Genomic DNA, 19,637 nt, shown 5'->3' on the forward strand with positions numbered 1-19,637 from the left:
TCTCTTCTTCCTCAGGAACACTGATTATTCTTAGGTGTGGTCATTTAACAGAATCCCAGATTTCTTGGAGGCTTTGTTCATGTTTTCTTATTCTTTTTTCTTTGTCTTTTTTGGATTGGGTTAATTCAAAGACCTTGTCTTCGAGCTCTGAATTTCTTTCTTCTACTTGTTTAGTTCTATTGCTGAGACTTTCCAGAGCATTTTGCATTTCTAAAAGTGTGTCCAAAGTTTCCTGAATTTTTTATTTTTTATTTTTTCTTTATGCTATCTATTCCCTTGAATATTTCTCCCTTCACCTCTTGTAACATTTTTTGGATTTCCTTGCATTGGACTTTGCCTTTTTCTGGTCCCTCCCTGATTAGCTTAATATCTACCCCCCGAATTCTTTTTCAGGTAAATCAGGGATTTCTTCTTGGTTTGGATCTATTGCTAGTGAGCTAGAGAAATTTTTGGGGGGTGTTGAAGAGCCTTGTTTTGTCATATTACCAGGGTTGGTTTTCTGGTTCCTTCTCATTTGGGTAGCCTCTGTCAGAGGGAAGGTCTAGGGCTGAAGACTGTTGTTCAGATTCTTTTATCCCACAGGGTGTTCCCTTGATGTAGTATGCTCCTCCTTTTTCTATGGATGTGGCTTCCTTTGAGTCGAACTGCAGTGATTGTTGTCTCTCTTCTGGGTCTAGCCACCCAGCAAGTCTACCTGGCTCCAGGCTGGTATTGGGGGTTGTCCACACAGAGTCCTGTGATGTGAACCGTCTGTGGGTCTCTCAGCCATGGATACCAGGGCCTGTTCTGGTGCAGGTGGTGGAGGGTGCAATGGACTCTGTGAGGGTCCTTAGCTTTGGTGGTTTAATGCTCTATTTTTGTGCTGGTTGGCCATGGTTTAATGCTGTTTTTGTGCTGGTTGGCCTCCTGCTAGGAGGTGGCGCTTTCCAGAAAGCATCAGCTGTAGTAGTACAGAGAAAGATCTGCAGTGGGCAGGGCCCTAAAACTCCCTAGAGGGCTAGATGGGCTTGAAAACTTAGATGAGCTTGAAAACTTCCCCAAGGCTATCCGCCTCTCAGCTGGGAAAGAAAAGGGCTTTAGTTCTTCCCTCCACCTGTGAAGTCTGCTGGCTGGATTTGCACCCTCCCCAGAGTTCTGACCAGCAGGCTTCTCACCCAGTTCAAATTGTTATAAAGTTAGGCTAGAGAATTCTTCTCCCTGTGGAGTTTTACCCCCTGCTCCTCTGGCCACCCTCCCAATGGATCCTTGTGCCAGGCAGGAATGGGCTGCTTAGGGACCCAGGGAGCTCCTAGGGCCTTTCTGCTGCATTCTCTACCCCTGTATTTCGCTCAGCTTGGCTCTCTAACTTGACTCAGCTCCAGGTGAGGTCAGAAACTTCTCCAGCAAACAGACCTTCAGCTTCTCCAGTGGGGGTGTGTGTTCGGGAGAGGAGGGTCTTCCTTTCCCACTTGCGCAGTTGGGGTACTCACAGTATTTGGGGGTTTCCCAGGGCCTGCAGGAGCAATCTGCTTCCTTCAGAGGGTCTGTGGGTCCTCTCGGGATTGCTGGTTGGGTCTTGCAGTCGATCTGGAGCTAAAATTCACAATGAGAGCCCCCGCATGCTGCTCTGTCCAGAGCTGCAGTCTAGTCCTGCCTCCCATCCGCCATTATCCCAGGAGCTCCTCTCTTTAGTTAGGAATCATTCTGATGGTTGTTGCTTAGCACATCTAGTATTTTAAAAAGTTACACAGTAAAGCTTAGATTAACAGATATTTTCTTGCTTAAATATTGTACAGTTCAACTGATATGCTTCAACTGGCTTATTCTTTAAAGAGAATTATAATAATCTGAACAAATGCAGTTTCCCTGCCCGCTTTGGTCCCCTTCCGCCCACGAGTGTCCTGCATTTCAGACGTATAGTTCTGTGTTGTAGTTTAAAAAGTTTGTAGAGAGAGGTTTAAAAATCTTGTTTCCAGGTGTATGTATTACAATCCAGTGGACTTGAGTAAAGGCTCTGGGTACCATTTAGAGGTAGTATTTAGTGTTAGGGAAACACCTTTGCCTGTTGTCTAATTTCTAATTGACCTGACAGAAGAAGAAAGGCTATGTATATTCTAAACTTGCTTATTTCAGTTCTAGTTAATTAGCTCCAAAAACATATGTAACTCCGAGACAACTGGGATGGGGGAGTCCAGTGACTAATCATTTCTCTGACCGTGGACCTGTAGGCCTCAGTTTTTGTCAACTGTAGAATGTGGGGTTAGAGAATATGATATCTAAAATTTCTGACATTATGACAACATATGATTCTAAGTTATTCATGTTTATTCCTTTATTCATGTCATTTATGAAATGGCATAAATGGTGTTTTCCTTTTTCTCCTAATGCGTTGTAAAGACTGTATGAGATCTTTGAGAAAGTTGTTAATCAATCTGTCATCAATTTATATTAAACTCTGGAGAGATGGGATTTAGAATAGTTAAATCCATATAAACTAACCTTTTATTTTCAAGAAGGCTGCTTCAAATCATGGCAGATTTTGATTTAACAGAATTTGTTGGGCATTTATTATTCTGTACATTATTTTGCCTAATTCTTACCATAACTGATTTATCGCAGTCTCCTCTTTGGCACATAACATTTTTGGAAAAAAGTCTTTCCAATGGCAATTTCTCTAATGCTATTGAATTAAGAAAATTAGGCAAGCACATAGTGTTATTTTAAAAGGGAATTTTCCAGGATTTTTGGCATTTGGTGAAAGACTAACAATCAAGTCTTTTGGGTGTTACTGTTTGATGAGGAAAAAGTATGCTTTCTAATCAAGCTGTAAGAATAAATATCATTATTATAACCTTTTTTGCTGTTTTTTCCTTTTACTTCTTCTTCTTTTTTTTGCTTGTGGAAGCCGCAAGACAGGGAAAAAGCAGAAAATACAGGGACTCCCTATTTTTTTTTTTCAGTGCTTCCTTGGAAACCGCGTGATGAAGCAGAACATCATTTTCCTTACACTCATCTGAGGAAAGCTTGCAGTGATCTTTTTCTTCCTTCAGATGGCACTGTCTGTCATAAGGTGTGCAGCTAGTACTGAGCATTTACATAGAGCTGTAAAATTTGTCAACAATGTTTACTGAGGTTATGTAATTTCTTGGGCTCCCACATAGCAACTCTGTGGGGTAGTTTATGGAAGAAGAAGCCAAACTTCACACAGCTCTGTGTGACTAGCTAGATATTGCTAGATTCCTGATCTGCTGCTTCTGGGTCCTATTTCACTACTGTTATGATGCCTACTGTATGTATATCCCACTATTCAGAACAGATTCATAAATAGTGAAAATAAAATGAGCTGGAGCATATTAATAAATATTAAAATATTCAAGAAATAAATATTGGAATTAATGAATTTGTGAAAAAGGGAACTGTAGCACAATGGACCTCTTTCCCTTATCACTGTGGCCACTGGCTATTTGATATTTATTGAAAAGGAAACTCAGCCACCTAGGGACCATTTCTTGCCCTGTTGTTGAGCTTGAGATTGTATTTTCAGTGGTACATGTAATGTCCTTGGTAGCACTGCCTAGAACACAGACATGACAAGGCATCTAAAAATGCCATTATATGAGGAGCAGCCCTAAAAGTGAAGAATATATGTGATCATGACTTGATGTGAGGGGCGGGTATAGTAGTTCTCTATGTCAAGTAGATAAATGTGTGAAAATCCACAAGACTGAGGGTGATAGCTTAATTCTGTAATCTTTTATGTGGATAATAAGTTGTGGAAATTAATCACAGAACCAGAACAGAGCTAAGATATCAAAGTTAACTATCCACATGTCTGCAGGAAGTCTTACTCAATGAAAGCAGAGCCACTGTTGACTTACTTTAGTGACCATTTCATTTCCAGAAGGTAAAGGAAATGATCCAGGGAGCCAGTACTCTGAGTCTATCTTTGGCCTAATTTGACTACGAGGGGCTTAATTAGACAAGTTAACCTAATGAAAATCCTGAGAGAAAGGCCATGCCATTCATTCAACAAATGAGTAGCATTGAATACCTTCTATTAGCTGTGTTCTGTTCTAGATGCTAGAGATTTAGCAGTGAATACAACAGACAAAATCTCTGTCATTATAGAGCTTTCATTTTAAAAACTTACAGTGATCTGTTGTCCAAAAATACTAGCTTCATGGTTACTTAATTGCAGGGACCTTAACTTTCACTTCACTTTAGACATCTGCTTGCAGGGCCACACTCTGGATGTTGTTGTCATCTGGGACTGCTTGTTTCAGAAATCTAAAAATTCTAACATCTTAATTCCCACATTGTGTACTCTTCAGTCTTGTAGAGATCCACACTTCCTTGGTTGCCTGGATTTTCTCCTTGTCTATCAACACTTATTTTCCTGGCCTCTTTCTTTTTCCCACACAGTCTGTGTCTCGTTTTTGGCCATAAGGACTGGTCTTCCACCCATGCCCTTGGGTCCCTTTCACTTATGCTTCTGCTGCCTCCACCCACCAAAACTCCCATTTCCAGATCAGTGATAACAGTCTGCATTGTCTACTATTAGACCCAAGCAGCTGGATCCTGCTGGTGAATCTGAAATATCTGAAAAAATCCATACCACCAGAAATTCGTGGTTTTCCATCTCTGCCAAGCTAGTAGCCAACCAGTAAATCCTTTTGTCTGTCATCACTACTTTCCCCCATTTGACTATTCTTCCAGTAATTATTCTAAATTACTTAGCCTTTAGCCGCCAATCTCTAGACACCCCCTTTTTTTTCCTTTCCTTCTTTCTTTCTTTCTTTCTTTCTTTCTTTCTTTTTTTTTTTTTTTTTTTTTTTTTTTTTTTGAGACAGAGTCTCCCTCTGTCGTCCAGGCTGGAGTGCAGTGGCCCGTTCTAGGCTTACTGCAAGCTCCGCCTCCCAGGTTCACGCCATTCTCCTGCCCCAGCTTCCCGAGTAGCTGGGACTACAGGCACCCGCCACCATACCCGGCTAATTTTTTGTGTCTTTTTTTTTTAGTAGAGACGGAGTTTCACCGTGTTAGCCGGGATGGTCTAGGCCCCCTTCTTTAAGCAGACGACTTTGCCTATTACTTGAATGAAAAAAATTGAGGCTGTCATTCTTGAGCTCCCTCAGTTTCTGGTCTTCCACCTGTTTTCTATATCTGCAACTCTCCCTACCTCCTTTCCCTCAGCCTCAGAGAATGATGTGTCCCCTCCTGCTTCTCCCACCCCAGCCTAACCTCTTCACCTATGCCCTTGATCCAATCCACACTTATTTTCTCTATGAATTTTGTCCTTCATTCATTCATTCTCTTGCCCCTGTCTTCAGTAACTTCCCTTGTGCTGGCTGCAGTGGTATGCTAGTAAATTGGCTCCCCTGGAGAAAGAAACACAAAAGACCCTAATATGTAGCATTTGCCCATTTCCGTGGTGTAAATACTCGCACCATGGTGATTTTAAGTTACCAACATGGTGCCAGTGATGCTGGGAAGAAGTACACACAATCAGAGCTGATAAGGGATGGCTGCCAACGCCACACCACCTCTTATTTCTTATAGCCTAAAAATACGGTTCTTCCAATTCCTTAAAAAAAAAAAAACAAAAAACAAATACTTAAAAAAAAAACCTTCCTTGACCTATGCCTCTTTCTCCAGCTCCTCTCTCTTTTCTGTTTTTCTTTTCTAATCCTGCCTTCTCAGAAGAGTCTATACTTGCCTATTTCCTTATTCGGTCTGGCATTGGAAACCGTGAGATGGAGTTAAGGATGGTTGTTGAGAAGGTATATGTTTTGAGCATTGCTAAAATTGGAATGAAAGGCATGCTGGATTTAGTCTTAGTAGTCACTGTAAAGAAGTTGGTCACTGGCCTAACATACCGAGGACTCAGCTCACCTGGTGTGGAGTGGTTTTGTCCTGACAGCAGACTCTGCACACATTCCGTAGTTCTTCTTATGTGTGCTTCGCAGGTGGCAGTACCATTTAGCCAGTTAACCAAGCTAGTATTCAGAGAGTTGTCGTGATCCCTCCCTTACCACTCACTTCTCCATCCAATTAATCACCAAAATTGTGCTCATTTTGACTCTTGGATATTTATCAAAATTATATTTCTCTACTGTTGCTTTAGAAAAAGATCTCCTTACCATTTTCTTGGAGTATTACACCAGTCTCCAAATTGGTTTTCATGCAGCTGGAGTCTTCTCCATAAAATGTGTCTTCCACATTGCCACTAGAATGACCTATGTGTTCAAGATTGACCATGTCACTCACATGTTCAAAATAATTCATGGGCTTCCTGTCACCTGTAGCAGTGGGTCTCAGCCCTGACTGTTCATTAGAATCACCTATGAAGCTTGTTAAAAATACCAGTGTTTAGGTCTTGCTGTGGGTTTAGCGGATTAGGGTCTCTGATGATGGGGCCTAGACAAATTCTATAGGTGATTCTGGTAAGACTTACTAGCCAATAGATTAAAGCCCAAGGTTCTTAGCATAGTGTACAAAGCCTTTCACCATCTGGTCTTTGCCAGCCACTCCCTCCATCCTCACTTTTCCTGTTTCTCATTTTGTAGTTGTGATACCAAACTTACTGTAATTTCCTCAGTGACTTAACTTGAGCTGCTCCTTCCATCTCTAATGCTTTTCTTCCCTTCTTTTCTCCCTTTACCTGTACAACTTCAGTTTACTCTTCATGAAGCTTCCCTGGCCACTCAAATTGGGTTAAGTGTCCCTTAGCAGTACCTAGTACCCTATATATTGATTTGCCTTTGCCACCATAATGTAATCTTCTTGAGGGCAGAGACTGGAATTACTTTATGTTCTTAGTGTTTGATTCAAAGTGGTTGTTTTGTAAATGATAACTGGCAGACTAATAAACAGGAAGAGGAATATGGAACAAAGCCGGAATATAGAGAATTGGAATACAGAGTTCCTAAAATTCAAAGAAAAGGTACGTAAGATGCCAGAGATAGTCTCTTAAAGGGAAAGTTGTTGTAAAGTGATCATAGGCAGTATCTGTACTAAACAATGGAAGTAATATGTGAAGGAAAGGGATAGGAAAAGTGGCCATATGAACTGATTATTTATTTATTTATTTATTTATTTTTGAGACAGAGTCTCGCTCTGTCACCTAGGCTGGAGTGCAGTGGTGCGATCTCAGCTCACTGCAACCTCCTCTCCCAGGTTCAAGCGATTCTTCTGCCTCAGCCTTCTGAGTTGCTGAGACTATAGGCATGTGCCACCGCACATGGCTAATTTTTGTATTTTTAGTAGAGACGGGGGTTCTCTGTGTTGGCCAGGCTGGTCTCGAACTCCTGACCTTAGGTGATCCACCCACCTCGGCCTCCCAAAGTGCTGAGATTACATGCATGAGCCACTGTGCCAGGCATGAACTGATTTTTAAATAATATGCACAAGAAAGAAAGAAGGATACGAAACCAAATGGCTGGGTGCAGTGGATCATGCCTGTAATCCCAGCACTTTGGGAGGGTGGAAGTGGGCGGATCACCTGAGCTCAGGAGTTTGAGATCAGCCTGGCCAACTTGAACCTGGGAGGTGGAGGTTGCAGCGAGCCAAGATCATGCCACTGCACTCCAGCCTGGGCAACAGAGCGAGATTCTGTCTCAAAAAAAAAAAAAAAAATTATATATATATATATATATATATTCCACCAGGAACACAATCCTGGTGGAATAATGAGCTAAAATTTTGAAAAAGGTTGGGCTGACCTTTTACATTTTATATGTAGAGAACGAAAATGAGGCCAGGTGCAGTGGCTCATGCCTATAATCCCAACACTTTGGGAGCCAAGGCGGGAGGTTCACTTGAGCCCAGGAGTTTGAGACCAGCCTGGACAACATGGTGAGACCCTGTCTCTACAAAAAGAAAGACAGAAAGGGTGTGGGGGTGGGGTGTGGGGCAGCAGGGGGGGAGAGAGAGAGAGAATGAATATGTCAAATAAATAATAGATTCTTACCAACAAATGGACCCAATAATCAGATACAGAGAACAAATGAAACTTCTTAGCTTTCTTGTCTTCTCTGACATGGAGAATGAGCTATACACAGACTAATAAGGGTAGAAGTGAGAAAAATAAGAGGAGAAAATTGAAGCCCAAGATTGGGGAGGAGATTGTATCAGAACTCTGGATGCTCTAAAATGAATTCACATCTCAGGGTTAGATTCCGAGAACAGTTGTTAATGTCATTGCTGAACTAATAATCTTTGAGTAATTATGGTGAAATGTGAAAATGTGTAGAAGCCTGTGGAGGAATAATGTTCTAAAATAATAATGTAGATTCCATAGATTTTTGTAAACTTGATGTTACTTCCACAAAAGACTCTAGAGATCATTTTTAAAGATTTTCAAATATTATACTTGAAAGATAAGCAATAAAAGTTATGTGGGCTCTCTGAGAATTCATTCCAGATTACCCAGTTTCTACCCATAGATTCTACATTTACAGTTTAGGAGGATGCTGCAGCTGTAATATGTCTGGATTCCCATTGGGTATTTGACAGTCTACCATTCTATACTTGGGAACATGAAGGAGAATTGGATTATAGTATGGGTATAGTTATTGAACAGTGGAACTCAATCTTAATTTAGTTACTCATTGGCAGCCTGGCAGGAAGTCTCTTATGGGCTGCTGTTTTTTGACCCTGTTACACTCATCGGTTTAACACCTCCTCCCCGCTTCTCACTCTCAGCTGGCAATCTTGCTGTTTATTGCACCAAGAAAATAGAAGCACCTGAAAAAAACTTCTTGGTCCTCCTATTGCCAAATATACTAATCTTCCTACGTCTATACTCATATTCTCTGACATGCTTCTAATTCAATTGGATGAACTGCCACTGTTCCTTCCACTTGTACATTGGTCCTCTTCATTTTGCCTACTCATTGTTCCTAGAATTTTCTCTTCTCATTCTAGTTTTTCATCTATTTTCTTTTCTCTGTTAGAGAAACATGCTATATTTCAGCTTAGAAACAAGCTATAATATTAATCAGGTGTTTTTTTTTTTTAACCTCACTTATCTCATGTACCCCTCAAGCCACCTCCCATTCCCTTGCATGCTTTGTGGCAGAACTTCTCAAAAGAGCTGTCTAAATTGCTTGCCTTCATTTCCTCACCATTCTTTCCCACTCCGTAAAGACCGTTCTTTGAAAAGGTTGTCAGTAACTTCCATGTTGCTAAATCCATCGGTCAATTCCCAGTCTTCATCTTACTTAACTTCTCAGAATTCTCTTTTTTTTTTTTTTTTGAAACAGGATCTCACTCTCACCCAGGCTGGTGTGCAGTGGTGCAATCTCAGTTCACTGCAACCTCTGCCTTTCAGGTTCAAGCAATTCTCATACTTCATCCTCCCAAGTAGCTAGGATTACAGATGCACAGCACCATGCCCGGCTAATTTTTGTATTTTTAGTAGAGATGGAATTTCGCCATGTTGCCCAGGCTGTTCTTGAACTCCTGGCCTCAAGTGATTAGCCTACCTCAGCCTCCCAAAGTGCTCAGATTACAGGCTTGAGCCACTGCACCTGCCAGCTTTCTCTCAGAATTTTGATACCATTGATTACCCTTTTCTGTTTCAAGCTTTCTTCACCTGGTTTCTGGGAGATACCACTCACCTGATTTTTCTCCCGCCTCACTTGCTGTTACTTCTTAGTCTCCTGTGTTGGATGTTTACCCTCTCCCTTGACTCAGCCATGCTAAGCCCAGGGCTCAGTCGTAACACTTCTTCTCTGCTCCCTTACACTCATTCTCCAGGTCCCCATTGTTCATTATAGTAGCCCCTAGCCACATGTGGCTTTTGTCTGCTACATTGTGTGGCTGAAATTATAGAACAGGCTCATCATCTCAGAAAGCTCTGGTGAGCAGCACTGCTCTGGGTTATTTCATCTGTCTAGTCCCATGGCTTGAAAAATTTATCGATGACATGCTGATGATTCCCAGATTGATTCACTAGTTCCAGCTTCCCTGCCTGTTTCGATCTTCAGCTGCCTGCTTGATTACTTAATTTCTAAGAAAGCTGTCACACCTTACATAGCTACAACTGAACATTGTTTTCCTTCCCAACTGCTCTTATGTCAGTCTTACCTATCAGTAAACAGTACTATTCTTCACACAGGCTAAAACACCTTATAGTCTTTTGTGGGTGGACATGGGGAGGGACTTCCATTCTTGGGGAGAAATGGTTTCAGGGGAACACTTCTATTTCTTCTTTTCATGCCTTACTTTAGTTCCTGAGAAGCAAGAATGGATTGACTTTTCTCTTTTTCCTTTGCAATTATTTTTTACCTCTTTTCCTCTTGCACTCAATATCCAGTGCATCCAGCATGCATTTATCTCAGTGACTTGGAACATACATTTACCAGATACCCACATAGTCCATTTACTCATTCAAGTTTTTGCTCAAATATTACTGCTTCAGACCTTCTTTGTCCATTCTATCTGAAGCAGCATTCCTATCACTCTATACCCTTACTTTGTTTTACTTTTTCATCGAATTAACATGATGTGACACAGTGTATGTTTGCTCTGCATCTGTCTCTACCCCACTATAATACATGATGGTAAGGATTTTGATTCTGCTCTAAACTCAGTACATAAATTAGTAGCTCACATATAGTAAATGTTCAATGACATTTGTTGAATTAAGTGACATATTGATGAAATTTCTGATGACATAAAATGAGGCAATGTAGCTAATACATTAAATTAGCATTTGTTTATGTATCTTTTGTTTTTGCTTGTTCATATTTTACATTTTACCAGTTGCTATATGAGAAAAAGTGAAACATTATTTTACTGAGAAGGTCATTTATATGATTATAGGCATTTGTTACTATGTCTTTCATTTATGATAAATGTTAAGGATATAAAAATTCTAGGAATATTGTTGGGGCAAGCTTTATTATGACATAACAATTGTATTAGAAATTGAAATTATACTAATAAAGTTAGATTTAAAATTGGGCATTATAGCTATAAAAGGTAAAAAGTAATAAGACAGGGTCCCTGGCCTTAAGTAACTTGTGACCTAGAGGGTAAAACAGTTATAGATAAGTAACTACAGGATGTGTCTATGTATTTTGGAAGCAGAGGCAAATATATAATGGCCTAAGGGCATCGTTATTAAAAATGTATCTACTTCCAGAGGTTCTGGACACCTAGAATGATACAGGATGATAAAAATTAGAATACAGGTGTGTGTAAACAGTGCTGGCAGACTCAAGGAGGACACATGTGACTGTGCTGGTGGTTAGAATTAGGATCTTGGATGAAATGAAACTGCATAGATATCCAAGTGAGGCTTTGTAAAATACGGAGATAAAGAAGCCATGCCAGTTTAAGAGCATTAGATAAATCCCTCAGCTTGGCCTAGAAAATGTCCCTCAATAAGAGAAACAGACAGATCTAGCTGACCAGCTGCCAGCTTTCACTTCTTACCGCCACGCTGAGTTAGCTGGAATCATTTTAGCATCGCAAGATGGATGGCTCTACCTTGTGGTAGTCCAAGCTGGAGGGTGGTAGTAGTCAGAGCAACTAATGTAATACCATCTTTAGGCTCACAATTTGACCCATAATTTCCCTCCCATAATTTTATTTTTCCCCTTCCATAATTTTAAAGTTAAAAATATCTGCATGGGCTGGGCCCAGTGGCTCACATCTGTAATCCTAGCACTTTGGGAGGCCGAGGTGGATGGATCACCTGAGGTCAGGAGTTTGAGACCAGCCTGGCCAACATGGCGAAACCCCCTCTCTATTAAAAATACAAAAATTAGCCGTGCATGATGGCGGGTGCTTGTAATCCCAGCTACTCGGGAGTTTGAGGCAAGAGAATCACTTGAACCCAGGTGGCGGAGGTTGCAGTGAGGCCCAAAATCGCGCCACTGCACTCAAGCCTGGGTGAAAGAGTGAAACTCCTTCTCAAAAAAAAAAAAAAAAAAAAAAAAAAAAAAATTGCATGATATTGATCAGCTCAGGAGGCAGCAGGAACAGGTATGGAAGGTGTGTTAGGACTCTATTCCAGGGCGATTCCACTTGGTTGAGCAGTTGATATACTGCTTTCTGGTGCTCTGCCAGAGGAGTGAGGGGGTGAGACTGAAATATACCCTGTGCTTTGACAGCTGTGTGCCCTGCTGTGAAGCTGCTCCCATCAGGAAGGGATGTTTTTTCCTAATTCGCAGAAAGCGCTGCGTAGTCTAACACAGTTGTTTTCTGCCTGGTTTATCTTCGAGTGCCTAGAATAATGTGTGGTACAAGAACTGTTTGGCAAGCTGAAAGAAACTCAAGACAGTTTTCCAGATTTGAGCATTTCGAAGTAATTAAAGATCACTCTGGGCCAGGTACAGTGGCTCCTGCCTTTAATCCCAGTACTTTGGGAGGCTGAGGCGGGCAGATCACTTGAGCTCAGGAGTTCAAGACTAGCCTGGGCAACACAGTGAGACCCTGTCTCCTTTTTTTTTTTTTAAAATAAAAATAACTTTTAAAAAGTCTGATTTAAAAACTTGTAATTCAAAATATCCTCCTGTTTGCTGCATAACTGTAAGGAAACATTTTTCATGCTTCTTCCTGGTAAAAACTATAGAGAAGGGGAGAACAGGTAACTAAAGAGAAATATCCTGTTGCTATCCCAGAAATAGAAATTTATCCTTTAGTCTTCTAGAAATAACCTTCATTATATTGTATACAAAAGATTAATTCATTTAAAAACTTCAGTAAAGATATGAAATTTGATGATGATTAATAAATTGATGTTTGGTTTTAGTATTGTCTGAGTTCTTATGTATCCTCAAATACCTTTCATCCTAACAGGAAAGTAATGGCTGTACCCAGGAACTTTGAAGACCTTTTTTTCTCGATAGTATTTAGATATTCCACTGCCTCCTAGATTCTAGTGTTAAGAAGACTGGTCTAATTCTCCTTTGCATTTAACTTGTGATTTACCTGGAGGTTTTAAGTTAAGAACTGGAAGAGGAAAAGTAGAGAGCTATTATTGAGTTGCTTTTTCAGACCACTGTGTTCCAAGATTCCCTCTCAAGAGGAATTCTTGAAGTAGGCATTTTTTTAGTGTGCTCCTAAGATTTAAAAATTTCATTGGTTGTTTCATACATCGTGTATGAAGAATGGCCACTGATTACGTCACAACTTTATTTGTTAAAATTATTTGTGGTTTACTATTGTCATTAATATGTTTGTCTTTTTTTTTTTTTTTTGTAGGTGAAGCTTTGTTCTAAGAATATTTGTTTCATCTAGTTTATAAGCCCAAATGATATAGACTCTAAATGTTATAGCAGTGGTGAAAGACTGGTAAGTATATAATGTAATAAATATTAACCATCAACATACTTGTTTTTGAAGGCTTGAAACTACATAATTATGTGACATTCGTTAAACCCCAAAGTTAAAACAGCTAAACTTTTCTTAGTAGAGATGGATGTATAGTTTGTGGTTTATCCATACAATGGTATATTGCATGATGGTTTAATGGAATGAACATAACATTAAGAGGAGAAAGCAAAGTTACCAAAGAATATATACAGTGTACTATTTATATCTGGTTGTTGGCTATAACCTCATGTTATATATTCTTTGTTTCTGGTTACTTTAAATATTAGAAAAAAATTTAAAGAAAATACCATGCAATCATCTTTTCAGTTGACATTCAAAATGGCTAAAAGTCATTCAATTAAATTCAATATTTCTGTTAGAAAGAGGTGAATGCTTCCTAATGTACAAAGCAAAAGTGTCACCATCACCACAACTGATGTTGTTCTGTTAATGCAAACTAATACAATTAGATAGAATAATGGAAATTATATGAATATTGGATAAGATAATTCAGAATTTTTGTTATTTGTAGATTATAGAGTATTAAATCTGGGAAATTCAAAACAAAATAATAAAAAAGCTCAGAAAGAAGTTTAGATATATGATTATTATATCAAAAGAAATCCACTTCCTATGTGCCTACTATATACCAGTTTTAAATCCTAGAATATATAATGGAAAACAAAATCCCATTCATAATAATGGCAAAAATATAAAGCACCTTGGAGTAAACCTAAGAAGAAATATGTAAAACCTATCCTATGAAATAACAGCAATTTCTACTTCAAGGAAATAATAAGACAAAGGTACAAGTAGTATAAGGGTGTTAATTGTAGCTTTGTTTATGATAATAAAAGACTAGAAACAATCTATTCAAAAATAAGAGATTGGCTGCATAGTAGACTATAATATAATGCAATATATGTAATATTTACATGTAGCAGTGTGCCATACAGCTATTAAAGAGTGACAGCTCATGTGAAATGTTTTTCAGTATATCTAAATGAAATAAAAGCAAGTAATAGATCATGTATATACACTAGCCTATTCATATAAACATGTATATATTTTATGTACATTTTTAAATCAAGAAAAAGCATACATTTCTGTTGAGATTATAATGCCTTTTACTGATATGGCATTAACTGTTATATCTAAAAATTTATATTGATTTCCATTATCTTAATTTCTAGAAGATAGACTTAATTATTCCCATAATTTTTCAGTTTTTCACATTTTTAATATTTCTAAAGTTGCAGTGTATCTTGCAATGGATGATGCCGTATAAGCACTTGTGAAGTAGTTGACGTGGTCTGCACACGAGTGCACTTGATCATAGACTTTCACATTGTCAGCACTTCAGCAGACTTCGGTGCATTGCTGGTACTGTACCTGTTGAGTTTTAAGTGTCTTCCTGGTTGTTTTCTGAAACTTTCTGCTGATACCATTTGGTAAGATCAAGAAAGCACCAGCATATAAACTTATAGAATGACATTGGTAGCTTTGAAGGAAAATCCCGGAAACAATAGTGCAGTACTCTTAAATGCTGTGTCATGAATGGTCTTGACAACCCAGAAGGTGATATTGTAGGGAAATTTTATGTGATAAGAAACATTGTGTCATAGTTTAATTCTTTTTTAGTGGTGTACTAAATAATTATGTATCCTAAAATTATTAACAGATTCAGTGAAATATATTAAAATTGGATAAATATGAACTGAATATAAATGAGGTTATTGGATTTATTGAATAATTTTACTTTCTGAAAGTATATAAAGAACCAATATTTTATATAATAGAGGTTATTGCCGCATTTTAGAATAATGAGAGATGTACTTTATACTTTTCTGTCTTCTTTCTAATATTCAAAAATATTAAAAATAATGATGTTTGTTATACTAAGAGAGAGTTATTGTAACACCTAGAATTCTGATGGGAATCAAAGAATTAAACTATGAGGTCCCAGAATGAACAGGAACTAAGTTAGTATTAGGAATTTCTCTGGTATTTCCCCTTCATGTTTATCTACTTCTCTTTGTATCCCATTGGTTCATTTTTACCTAGTTGGCTTCTTCTGACCCTCAGCTACCTCATAATGACTACCATAGCCCCATCTGTATGTGACCTTTCAGCATATCAACTATATCCCTTTAGTTTAAATTCCCGAGAGAGAAAGAAAACCTGATTAGTCCAGTTCCTCTTTGCAACCCACACTATACAAGTCACATCTTGTGATGAGCATGCATTGTAGCTAAATTGGGGCCCAGAGCCTGACTGTGCCTCTTGGCAAGAGGCATAATCATATGCCCACTGCCCTCTCAGCAGGGGTTGTAGGGAGGGCTTCCCCCTGAAGCGGGTGAAGGGAGGGGAAACAATACATGTCTTATTTAACTTAACATCTCTATGTTAAACATCTTTTAAAGGTTATTAGATACCTCAAAATTACTTTTGGCCCAGAGATGAAACTATTTTGAAACTCTTTGGGGATTTTGTTGTTCATGGTTTTTCCCTTCTGAAAATTTGTACATTTTTCTCTGTATTTATGTTCCCCCATTCTGTTTGCTGTACCTTATTTCCCTTAATCTTAAAATGTCACATTACCCTTTATTTGATTTAAATGTTATAAGAAGTGAAGTGGCATAACTTTAACTGTTAGAATTATTCAATTTTTATTCGCCTGACTGGAAATCCTCTTATTAACTGAACTTTGGTGTTTGGGGAGGATGGGGCAGTGATTGTGGGCTCTTATCAAGTGAAAAATGGGTTATAATTTTAAAATGCCAATTTATTATAAAATATGCAAAGCAAGAACATTTTATAAGTAATGGGTTTATTTTTATTGTATTTAAGAAAGAAAGTCTTCTCTCTTAAAAAGAGAAAAATGTCTTCCAGGTGCTGTCACTTACCCATTCTCAGCTATGCTCAGGTATTTCAAACCTGGGACTCATTTCTGCCATGGCAGGAATTACTTAAGAAGCACCCGACTAGGTTAGAACTATGCCTGAAAATATTATAGGGTTAAGTACCAATTCCCAATAATTTTAAGCCAATCTTCAGTTAGAAACAAACAACAAAAACACATAGTTTTAAAAGTAAATTTGTATTTGTTTTCCTAATCTTTTTTTTTGTAATATTTATTTTATAGCTCGGTCATGAGCACCGACAGTAACTCATTGGCACGTGAATTTCTGACTGATGTCAACCGGCTTTGCAATGCAGTGGTCCAGAGGGTGGAGGCCAGGGAGGAAGAAGAGGAGGAGACACACATGGCAACCCTCGGACAGTACCTTGTCCGTGGTCGAGGATTTCTATTACTTACCAAGCTAAATTCTATCATTGATCAGGTAACATGTTTATATCAAATACTTATTTTCATCAATATATGATAGTTAACTATAGCTACATGGTTTTGGATTACATACTTTCTGAATCCTCCTTGAGATAAAGTCTAGTCTTTCACATTATTCCACTAAAAAAAAAAAAAAGTGGACCTATTTATAACCATATTGTTTATTTGAATACTTTCAAAATATCTGAAATATCTTAGAATTATGAATGGCCTAAGAACTAAATGGTTTCATATATACTATGCTTTTTATCCTAATATCAGTGAGATAACTATGGTTGTTAGTAGAAATATAAGATATAATCTTATATCCCTGCATCTTACGTCAGAAACATGATGAATTTTCATTTTCAATGAATGTCAAGTATGTTTTTGAAAAAGTTTTGGAGGCTGCTAATTCTGGAGTGAAAGCAGAGAGTCTTTTTATGTGAACTAATAATTACTGAGTCTTTTAGCTTGTATACGTCTAATTTTTCAAATGTTGTTTTTGGCTTAATGTATGGTATGACCATATGGTTTTGCTGTTTTCTTATTATAAAATTAACAGAGTTTTAAAACTAGTTGAGACTAGATGTTTTCATCTAACCTTCTTTTACAGATGAGAAAACAGATCTAGAAACATTAAATACTCACATAAATTAATTTTAAGGCCAAATGTGATTTATATGTTTATTTCCTTTTAGTAGAAAATGAATAATTATTTTGTGAATGTAAAACTCTACAATCTGCTTTCAGGGAACTAATTAATATAGTTAGTTGAAAAAATAAAGTGTTTGTAACACCAATATGATGGGGTTTTTTTTTAACACTTTGAATGTTACCAGCTTTAAATGTAAAATTGACCATCATTAAATAAAATTTCTTTGCTATGAAAGCACTTTGCTAATAAATACATATATTGAGTAAATATGGACACTAAAACAGTACCTCTGTTTTCACTATAAGCTAAGGAACATAGCAAATACAAATTAGAAAGCATTTACTTGTCATGGAATTTTTCAGGACTTTTGTAGGTTTATGTTTTTTTTTCTGAGACAGAGTCTCGTTCTGCCGCCCAGGCTGGAGTGCAGTGGTGCGATCTTGGCTCACTGCAACCTCCACCTCCAAGTTCAAGTGATTCTCGTGTCTCAGCCACCTAAGTAGCTGAGACTACAAGCGTGTACCACCACACCCAGCTAATTTTTGTATTTTTAGTAGAGACGCGGTTTCACTGTGTTGGCCAGCTGGTCTTAAACTCCTGACCTCAAGCAATCTACCCCTGTTGGCCTCCCAAAGTGCTGAGATTACAGGTGTGAGCCACTGTACCCAGCCAAGTTTATGTATTTTTATTCTTTTTCATGTGATTTGTTAAATGAGTGATTAAATATAATTTGATTTCTATGTATTTGTATGACTTTTCTATAAATAAAATTTAAAATCAGAAAAAATTATGTTAGACCGTGTGTAGTGATTTTTTATTTTGAAATTTTGATTATTTAATATGTACACCATGCTCTGTTCTTCTTCTTCCCCATGTTAAAAAAATTCAGTGCTTTGTCTTTTTTAAAATACACCATATAAATAGCATCAGAAATAGTAAATATCCAGGAATGACTCTAATAAAATATGTACACTACTTCTGCATGGAATTCTATAAAAGATTATTGAGAGAAACTAAAGAAGACCCAAATAATTGGAGCATTATATAATGTTCATGTATTGAAAGAATCAATATTATAATCATACATCTTTTCTCCAAATCTGTAGATCCCAATTTAATCCCAATCAAAATGTTAATAACAGCATTATTAAAAATAACATTATTGAGATATTCACATATCATAAAATTCACCCATTTTATGTGTACAATTCAATGCCTTTAGTGTAGTCACAGATACGTGCATCTGTCACCACAGTTAATTTTAGAATATTTTCATCACCTCCAAAAGAAACTCCATACCCTTTAACTCTCATTCCCCTATGCCTTCCGTTCCCCTACCCCTAAGCAAACACTAATCTACTTTCTATTGCTCTAGATTTTATGCTTTCTCTTTTATGTCATGAAATGTCTTTTAATGTATTACTGAATGACTGAAATAATTCATGTCATAACAGCAGCAATAATTTTTCTTTTGGGAGTATTTTGCCAGTCTGTAGTGTTAGCCATTCTAAAAGAATATGAAGTAGTATCTTATTGTAGTTTTAGTTCACATTCTTCTTTAACAACTAATGATGTTGATCATTTTTTCATTACCTTATTGGCCATTTGTGTATCTTCGTTTATGAATGTCTGTTTAAAAGTTTTACACCATTTTTAAGGTCAGGTTATTTATTTATCATCAGTTGTAGCAGTTCTTTATGTATTCTGGATACAAGTCTATTGGATTACAAATACAGTATTTTCTTTGTATATATGGTAAAGAGAATACTTTCTGTTTTAAGTCCTAAAATATATTTTAAGGTATTAAATGACAATTATTTAGGTCATAAATTAAATAATTTTTTTACTGTGGTGGTATTTTTTAATCCCTTCTTTCCACCTAGTAACTTTTTGGAATATCTGTGTCAATAATAGTAGGAACAGTAGATGTGCCTTTGGAGTGAAAATAAATAGCTGTTTAAAACATAGGCCTTTATCAACATTCAGTTCTTTCAATTAGGAAATGGAGAATGAATGTTTGAGTTTTTAAGGGGAATTAATTGAATGAGATTTTATCATTTAAGATGGAATCATAACACTAGGCACATAGTTGTATGTTTTAGGAGGAAATTTAGTTTTTCTATCTCTGCTTCTCATGAATAGGAGCACTTCTTGGGTACTCTGGAGTGATTTAAACCTTTCTCACCCACTGGAGTCCTTTTGCTTTATTAATATTTATTTATTTATTTTTGATACAGAGTCTCACTTTTTCACCCAGGCTGGGGTGCAGTGGCACAATCTTGGCTCACTGTAACCTCAGCCTTCAGGGTTCAAGAGGTTGTCATGTCTCAGCCACCTAAGTAGCTGGGA

At 37.7% G+C, this 19,637-nt stretch overlaps 1 protein-coding gene across 1 annotated transcript in view; it reads left to right on the plus strand.

The window, feature by feature from the left end:
• Nucleotides 1-19,637, plus strand: part of LYST (lysosomal trafficking regulator) — a 200,111-nt gene that overhangs the window by 22,281 nt on the left and 158,193 nt on the right. The window contains exons 2-3 of the mRNA XM_015126904.3: nucleotides 13,192-13,281; nucleotides 16,448-16,646. Of these exons, the coding sequence (XP_014982390.3) occupies nucleotides 16,455-16,646 (192 nt within the window). The 5' untranslated portion in view covers nucleotides 13,192-13,281; nucleotides 16,448-16,454. The remainder of the gene's footprint in view (nucleotides 1-13,191; nucleotides 13,282-16,447; nucleotides 16,647-19,637) is intronic.

Source organism: Macaca mulatta, chromosome 1, assembly GCF_049350105.2.
Source record: "Macaca mulatta isolate MMU2019108-1 chromosome 1, T2T-MMU8v2.0, whole genome shotgun sequence".
NCBI lineage: Eukaryota > Metazoa > Chordata > Mammalia > Primates > Cercopithecidae > Macaca > Macaca mulatta.